The sequence below is a fragment of the Rhipicephalus sanguineus genome, unplaced genomic scaffold, assembly GCF_013339695.2.
Source record: "Rhipicephalus sanguineus isolate Rsan-2018 unplaced genomic scaffold, BIME_Rsan_1.4 Seq573, whole genome shotgun sequence".
Lineage (NCBI taxonomy): Eukaryota > Metazoa > Arthropoda > Arachnida > Ixodida > Ixodidae > Rhipicephalus > Rhipicephalus sanguineus.
The window spans coordinates 170,930-180,001 of record NW_023615537.1 but is presented as its reverse complement, the minus strand read 5'-3'; the positions used below and the strand labels follow the sequence as shown (position 1 = coordinate 180,001).

Below are 9,072 nucleotides of genomic sequence, written 5' to 3'. Positions count from 1 at the left end.
AACCGTGGGGGCACGAACGCATGCGAAACGGAGGCACATTAGCCCCGCATCTCGTTGCAACTCACGGAAAAAAAAAAATGAGAAAGACGCACACATTCCCTTTGTGTGTCTCATTATTTTTCTGAAGTTTTATTCATCTATTAAAGCAACAAATTACACAAACTACACATGTCATGCCAAATAATTATCGCCGTGTCACATGCTACTGTTGGCGACGTCAGAGCACAGTCGTCTACGTAGAGGACCGACATCACAGCACTACCATCTACGTAGGGCCATTCCCTCATGTACGTCATTCCCTCATTCTCTGTGCACGAACCCCATGAGAGGAAGGGCAAGCAACGTTCAGCTTGAAATTTGACCCATTTCCATGGTGCGTAGCGTTGCAAATTTTGGCAGACGTGATCGTGAACGCCCAGTGTATGCATTGCGCTCTTCAGCTCAAAATTGTCAAACCTGGTGAGGGGCCCTTTAAACCCCACAAACCAACCAACGAAGCTTGTGGTTGAATAACAGGAATCATGCTTCACACTTGGGAAGCCTGTTAGAATCATGGGATTGACATCAGCAATACATCCTTGCACAACAGCAAACCACTAATACCGTTTGCTGAAAAGTTGGCTTTAATAGGAAACTGATCAACCCTGTCAATCAACTCTAGCTTCACTCGACCATCATTGTTTTTCATAGGCTGTATATTCAAATAATAAATTTGGTATCCCTGCTTGTGGTGTATGTGCAAAGAGTGCATGGAGCTAATTGATGTTTCTACTCCACCAGGTGCAGGGACCGCTTATGGCAAGCGTGTACTTTGTGGACTATGGGCTCTACGGCATGATGGTACCATCAGAGCTGCAGCCACTGTGGCAGCGTTTCAGACGCCTGCCAGTGCAGGCCATTCACGCATCCCTCGCAGGTATGTGTGCTGTTCACATAACTCTCATTGTGGAGCCAAACCTGCTTGCACTTCTTGTTACCATGTTAAGCGAAGGGGGTTAATGTGCATCTGTACCCAAATCTCTCTAGCTTGTCAGGATGAGTGAGGCATAAAAGGGGCAATTTGAAATGCAGTTGAAACCTGCTGCAAGATTTTCAGGGAACCATATAAAAAGAAGCTGAGAAGCCAGGAAACACAAGAGCTGAGAAATGGGAAAAATTCAAAAATCAGAGTCGTAGTGAAACACACACAATTTTATTTTGGTGCCTTTGCATAGACAAAAATTGTACAGCGTTGGCAGGTGCAGTATTTCACAGCTGACCAGCACAAGGCAAGTAACTACAGTGTTAGAGATGAGAGTTGGCTAGTTGGTACCATACTGACTTTAGACTGACTTTCTTGCTCAAATTAGACAGCTGCAGTGTCGTGTGACTCTTGCTATGATCACTACAAGGTACATTTCTGCTAAATAAATCTCGTGCCTTAAAAAAAAAAAAACCTGGGGTGGTATTGTAAGGGGTATGGACACAAAATTTTGATTTGTCTTTTTTGGTTTCTTTTCTGTAATATGTTGCTGGGGGCCTGTTAATCATAACACGGCACAATGCTTGCTGCAGCACGCGGCAGATGATTCATTAGTCCGTTAATTATCAACCAGTCTCTGTTTCACTTTGGGAGAACTCCGAGAATGACAAGCCGCCAAGTGCAACCAACACCATTTAGCGTGTGAAACTGCACACAGAACTGTGACATGCGCTTGCGTCGTCTGCTGGCCTTCTTTCGCCCGCTGCATGTGCCGTGTCGTCGTCTAGTGGCGATGACTTTCTGGAGGCTTTCGCACGTTTGCTGCGGAAACCTCTATGTGACAAAGTGGCAGTGGGAGACAACCTCGATATAATGAATTTTCGTTGCCGACAATCTAGGGATTTTGCCCCGAATTTTGTCATTTTGGCATGAGCAGGAGCCGCATGTGTATGCATGCGTATGGCATGCATATGGCATGCGTATGGCATGCGTATGGCATGCAGAGGTTGTCAGAGGTGTCACCGCAGAGGTTGTCAGAGATTGCATTGCTGTGGGCGACCGAACAATGCGAAAAAGAGAAAAAGGAAAACAGAGAGAAAGAAACACCGAGAGATGAAGAAACAATCAGAGATAAACCTGTGAGGGTGAGGAGGAGGGGAAAGGATGAAGCATAGTCTTGTGTAGTGTAGCAAGGGCGTGTGAAAGGGAAGTGAGGGTGATGAGGATAGGAGAGGGTAAAGCATTGCATAGCCCTGTATTGTATGGTATAGCAAGGAGTGGGAAAGGTAAGTGAGGGTGAGGAGGAGGGTAACGCCACCAGCTTTGCTCTTTCCTCAGTCTTCGCATCACTAGTGCGTAGCTGCCATAACTTTTTTTCCGTGAGATTTCCAACGAATTGAGATATGTATCTAGCCCTTCATAACAGCCCTGCAGTAATTATTCTGATGTGTGAGTGTAAATGCTACATGCTTCTCCAATGTAATCCAGGATGTGAAATTACCTGCTCCAGGGTGCTCCCAGATGCAAAATTACCTGCTCCAAAGTGCCCCATAATGGACATAATTGCTGCTCCAAAGTGCTCCAAACTGAAAATTTTGCTGCTCCAAAAATTGCTCCAAATCAAAAGTCCTCGGTAGCATCACTGAAAAATATTGAGTGCAAGACTTCGTTGCGAATATGGGCCCTGGTCTTCAATGAGCCCTTAAAAAAAATTCCCCTTTCGTTCATCCACAAAACAATTGTCATTGATAGAAGTGATGTGAAAATGCTGAAGTTGTACTACAATGTTGAGCAAGAGTGGCGAGTGCATGGTGGGCGAGTCAGAGCGGCTGTCTTGTGTCCACTTACTTCTCGAGTCCTAAGCATAGCTGCAGCTTTCTGAATCGACTGCTTGTCCTCTCTTTCCTCACACTGCACATGCATTATTGCGTCATGCAGCCAGCCGTGGCAAGTGACCTCTCCACAAAGACATTTTCTGCGTATTTTTTCTCATTGTATCGGCCCAAACTGTACTAAAGATAAATATTTGGTTTGGGCTGGTTTCCAATACATGTGCACTTTGTCCCTAACTACACCTGCGTAGTGGGTGCACTAAAAGCTACTTCATGCTCTGATGCAGAGATCACGATTGAGCACTGTGCTGCACGATTAAGCAATGCGCTTTGATTGTGCAGTGCAGTGCTCTCTTCAAAGCTTACACATAATTGCGCTGGTATAACGTGTCAAGATTCGGCAAGTTGGGGATGCCTTCTCATTTTCAGGCGTAATAAAAAACAACAGTCAGTGAACGTTGTGTCATCCCCAACCTGCTGGAGATTTTCTAGGTTTGAAGAACTTCTTTTTGCACAATGGTGTAGGCATGTGCACATAGTCCTGTATTGGACTACCCATTGGTTACTCTGTTGGGACCATTGGTTGCTGCAGTTGATGTCTAATGCGGTTGTGCACATAGTAAAATAATTTCACAAGGCGCGACTAACATGCAGCGTTTTTTGCTTGTGGTACGGTTTGTGTGTGTTATTTTTATCCTGCATAACTGACTTAGTAAAGTAACCTAATGCAAAGTATATACAGTGGAATCCTGATTATAGGACTTTGCAGGGACCATGCAAAATTGTTGCATTGTATAATCATTAAGAACATAGGTAATGAGGCTCAGTCTTGCCCAAAAAATGGGTACAGATTGCCAGGTTGAGCTCGTGGCATGAACCTGCAATGCTCCAGAGAAGGTAGATTAAATTATTTTAAAGAATGACAGCCAAGCATATAATTAGAAGAGGTCTGAGTGAATCTTTATTCTACCTTTGAAAAAAATTGAATCTAACGCGCATCCTTCCAAAGTAAGTGAGAAAATTGCCTGCGGGTTGGAATCAAGTATGAAAATAAAACCAAAACCTTGTTGGCAACAACCTCCCATCAGAGGGGTCAAGATACACCCCCGTATTCTCTCAAACAAGCTTCGACTCGGAAGTTCACCCTTCACTTGACCGAGCTGAGCACAGTGCCGCTGCTCGACTGAAAATGACGCAACGGTTCTCGAGAAATGATGCCCGCTATCGCTCACAAGCAGTGAACGTTCATGCCGAAAGATACCGTAAAAACCGGAATAGAGGTCGACCCCCTGACTTCGGACTGTTGAAAATCGTAAAAAAAAAAAGAAAAGTGCATAGAACAGCCAAAATATCAGACAGCACCTTTACCGTGAAACCAGCACAATTCCAAATAGTGCGCAGTAAAAATGCCATTTATTTACATGTGTGTTTACACGCAAGTTCCACATGGCAAAGGGCCAAAAGATGGGCTCAAGTATAATCTTTGTAAAACTTCACAACCGTCTTGACAGCTTTAATTTGGATGCACTCTGAGGTTACCGGTACCAACCATCATGCGAGCACAGCTCCCAGATAAACTCTGCAAACTTCGTCTCCAGCTCTAGATACGCTGCGGTCTGGCACCGGAAACAGTCTGATTGCTGCAAGTCGTGATGTGATCCTTCAGTGTCCGCCTGTAGCGAATGCTTCTGTGGCCACTCGATCTGCTCGCTGATCATAGCCATAAGTGCTGCTGTTACCAGAGCTGCCGGCATCGCAGGAAGCAATAAAGAAAGAGTATCCAGCAAGATTGGAGCAGCGAGAACACCGGTGCAAAGATACAGTTTCAGTTATTGTTTGCGACTCGCGGCTCCCGCTCGCGTTGTGTGCTAGCATCCCAACTCATCTTCCACACACTTCAGACCAGACTTCTTCGTGCCTTCGCGAACTCGATCACTGTTTTCTTGAACGCTACGGTTAACTGTCATTGGCCACAGGTTAAGAACAGGAAAAAAAGTGGCTCAGAGCCATAGGTTGGCAAAAAAATTGGAGCTCAGTCAGACTCACTCAAGAAATATATTTTGCTCTGAGGGCTCACTCGGACTCGGACTCAGCAAAATTTTCCTCAACCGGACTCACTCAGACTCACCAATATATTAATCAGCCTGACTCACTCAGACTCACGGCTTCACTTGAGTCTGAATGAACCTGAGTGAGTCGACTCATGAGTCTGTTGGCGTAAAATTAGCTTTTTCGATCATGGTGTAAATCCTCTTTATCGCCAATATCTCTCATATTCGGTGCTCTACGATATGCCTTTTGATCTTGTACCTTCAAATACGTGTTACCATCATATATCATATATCATTATCATACATCATTCCAGTAGGGACATTTTTATGAAATGCGTGACTCGCATGAAATATTTTTATCAAGAACTTTCCATGGAAGAGTTTGCGGGGGAAGGTCATGGCACCCCTCCTCCTAACTCACGCCTCTGATCAATAAATATTGAAGTGGAGAATGAATGCTAGTGTGCTGAGAATGAATGCTAGTGTGCTGAGATGTATGAATAGACTTGAGTATAAACATAAGCCGATATAAGGCTGGTTGTAATGCTGAAGATGAGTAGATAGGATCGTAAGTCGGCAACAAAGGGTGGAGCTCACTCGGCCTCACTTAAGAAATATATTTTGTGCTTAGTGCTCATTCGGACTCAGACTCACCAATATTTTCCTCAACTGGACTCATTCGGACGCAGACTCATTAAAATTTTCTTCAACCAGACTCACTCGGACTCAAACTCACCAAAATATTACTCACCCGGACTCACTCAGACTCACGGCCCAATCTGAGTATGAGAGAGTCTGAGTGAGCCGACTCATGAGCGAGTTTGCCGACCTATGCTCAGAGCACAAATAGAATCGCAAGAGAAGCGCAAAATGAGGCTGTCCACGGCACAAGGCTGGCAGTAAAAGCGACGCCCTTGATAGCGATGGAGGCGGTTGACTTCAGTTGCCCATAGTGGCAGGACTTCCGAAGTTTTTCTGCCAATGATCGGTATATAAGACAGGGGTTGACTTTTTATGGCTGTTTATTATAAAAAAAAAAATTCGACCTATATTCTAGTTTTTACGTTAAATCTGCCATCGACATTCTTGAGTCAAGGAGGAGGGCCAAGTGAAGGGAGGTTTTAGAATACGGGGGACAGTGTCATTGCCATCACAAAATGACGACAGAGCACATTTGTCCGAGTTCGCGTAGTTTCATTTCGTTCTAGCTCACCATAATTTGATGTGCAGCTGTGACCTGTGTGCATCGTATCTGTTCTCAATGAAGTGCAATTGTTGATGTGCCACTTTCATTATGAAAATGGATGTCAAGGGAAAGTTATTTTGCATACTGAAGATAGCTCTGTCACGTCGTTATTGCGTGCTTGAGGCCTATGTCCATGAGCAGTGCAAATAAAGGAAGGAGACCTGGGAGGATACATGCTCTTTTTCATTAATTTAACTGCATCAAGCTCTTCCGCTAAAGCCTTATAAAATGCCCAACATCTCAATTCTGAATTCTTTCTTTTCTCTTACCCTCTCAGGTGTGGAGCCTTTGCATAAAGAGTGGACTCCAAAGGAGTGCATCACCTTCCGTGAGATAGTAAATGGCAAGATCTTTGTGGCACGCGTTGTGGGCAAGAGGCCAGACACCACGACAGGTGTTCATGATGCCGAGCACCTTGTCGTGAATCTCGTCGACACTGCCCCTGAAGGCGACATTTTCGTCGAAGAAGTGTTTGCGGAGCGTTGTGCCTTACTTTGAACGTTGACTGGTGGGCCTTACTTCGTTCCCCTTTTGCACAATTTTTTTTTCTGTCATTGACCCTGTGACATTTTTTTATTCTCTTTTCTGAACCGGTGAAAAGTGACAATATTTTTTCTTTGTCATTTTCCCTGTGACAATTTTTTAAAATTCTCCTTTCTGAACCGGTGAAAAGTGACAAAAGAGTGCGTGTGCCTATATTTTTTTGTTGTGTGTTTTTACTACTACCTCATTACTGCTTGTTGCTAACGTACAAAATACGTCAGCATATAAGTAGAATATAAAAAATCATTGCAGTTTTATCTCCTCAATGTACACACTATGCATCACAAAAAATATGGCTATCAGCATTGTTGCTGCTCTACATTTGTCGGGTGGTCCAGTATTGTGAAAATGGTAATACGCTTGCGGACAATATAAGACTCCACAGCGATATTTGCGCAATCGTGCGGAGGCTTTTTATTGATGTTTTTGTACGTAGATGGCAACCTGCTAGCTGGTCGGCAAGTAGAGCAGCGAGACCTATCAATTGCAAAGTGTCGAGCAAAAACTACTGACAGCGCAGCGTATAAAGAGCTGTCATGTTAAACAGCTAACAAATCCCAATAAGTTGTTTCGGAATGAAACTAATATACAATGAGCAAGAAAGACAGACATCTTGGGATACAAACAAATATTTCGTTAAAATTAAACAACTTCGGTCGCAGCTAAGAAATTTTTTAGTTAACCTTTTTTGTACATAAGCGTTTGCTGATCTGTAATAACAAATTGGCAAATGCATTGAGGTATCTTAAGATACAGTGGGGAAGTATCGTATACGATACAATAATTTCGGAAGTATCTGGTATCTCAAATACTTCTTGCCCGAGTATCTTGTATCGTATCGCGATACAATTTCAGAGTTTCTTTGCCCAGCCCTGGCATGACATGTGGCTGCAATATCAATTCTGGTGACTTCAAGCACCAGTTGTGATGGCGTCGGGTCATAGGTCGGCAAAAGAAGTGGAGCTCATTCATTGTCTACGAGTTGTAGCAAACGCTGCTGTCTACAGAGATTAATGCGAGGACTCTCAGTCTGCGGCTTCTCTGAATTTCCTGTGGTAAACTCGCTCAAGAAATATATTTTGGGTCTTAGGGCTCACTCGGACTCAGACTCGCCAACATTTTCCTCAACCGGACTCACTCAGACTCAAATTTGCCAAAATATTACTAGCCTGGACTCGCTCGGACTTGCGGCCCAATCAGAGTTCGAGTGAGTCGATTCGTGAGTAAGTTCGCCAACCTGCGTCAGATACCGAAACATACAAAACGGCTGCTTGTACATCACCAATGGAGCCACGTAGCGGAGCAGTCATGGAAACATCGCGATATCTTGTGAGAGCACGTGACAAGAATCTCCTCCCACATTGTGACATCAGGGTACAATAGAAAGCGAAACGTAACATGTGGGCAATTTTTCGGGGCTCACCAGTATGTTTTCCAGGCTCTTGAGGGCTTGGCCTTTTATTTGAAGCAAGAAAACTGAAAATTTTCATGTGAGTACCCCTTTAATAGCCGATAAGTTGCAAGGGGACGATTTATCAATGTAATGTTGACGATGCAGTGTAGGATTTGGATGAAGTTGGTGGCTAAGAATCGAAAAAAAAAAAGGAAAAGAATGGCCCTTGCCTTCATCTATTATTTTTCTCTTTATCTTTCTATCTTTTTTCTCTACTTTCTATTTTCGTTGTTTTCTCTGTCTCTCTATTTCTCTCTTTCTCATTCTTTCTGTGCTACGCTTTACCCCCATCCTCCTTACCATCGCATCTCTCCTTCTCGCGCTCAATTCTCTTTCCCACCCCCTTGCTACACTATACTATACAAAGCTACGCTATGATTTGCTAGCGTGCCTGGATAGCCGAGTGGTTAGGACGTTCGCCTTCGGATTGAGGGTACGCGGGTTCAAATCCTGCGTCGTGAAGAATTTTTTTCTTTTTCTTTATATCTTTCTTTCCGTCTCTCTGTTTCTCTCTTTCTCTCTCTCTCTGCGCTCGTTCTATCACCCATCAGGGTTATTACAGGCCACGAAGTAGCGGTGGGTAGTGGGATTTGCCCAAATTCTCTGGCACATACCCGTTCATGATTATGATAGTTTTGCTGCAGGGTCGACATTTTACGTCCGGGTTAAACAACTTCGCTGTTAAAATGCATGTGCAATGTTACATTTCCGGTAAATTTTGTTTGTTTGGCATTGTAAGTCAATACAATGTTAAGTGGTGGACTCTGCTCTTCTAAATGTCTCACCATGTTTGTGAAAGGTGGTTTTTGGTTGCACTTAACAATACAGTGGAGTAAAATCAATGAATTGAAATGTGTAACTAGAGGTAATGTAAGAAAAGGGAACCTACTTTTGTATTATTGCACTGTTGTAAACTTTGTGCAGGATGTATTAGTTTGGGCTGCACGTAGTACAGATTAATAATTCTAGTGCAAGAAACGTGTGCT

The 9,072-nt window shown here is 43.8% G+C and overlaps 1 protein-coding gene across 1 annotated transcript; it reads left to right on the top strand.

Annotated features, from left to right (window-relative positions):
- Positions 1–784: 784 nt before the first annotated feature.
- On the top strand, positions 785–7,274 carry LOC119377824 (tudor domain-containing protein 7-like). The gene is made up of 2 exons (XM_037647129.2): positions 785–916; positions 6,368–7,274. The coding sequence occupies exons 1-2, from the start codon at positions 796–798 to the stop codon at positions 6,586–6,588; spliced, it is 342 nt and encodes a 113-aa protein (XP_037503057.1). The 5' UTR covers positions 785–795; the 3' UTR covers positions 6,589–7,274.
- Positions 7,275–9,072: the final 1,798 nt, after the last annotated feature.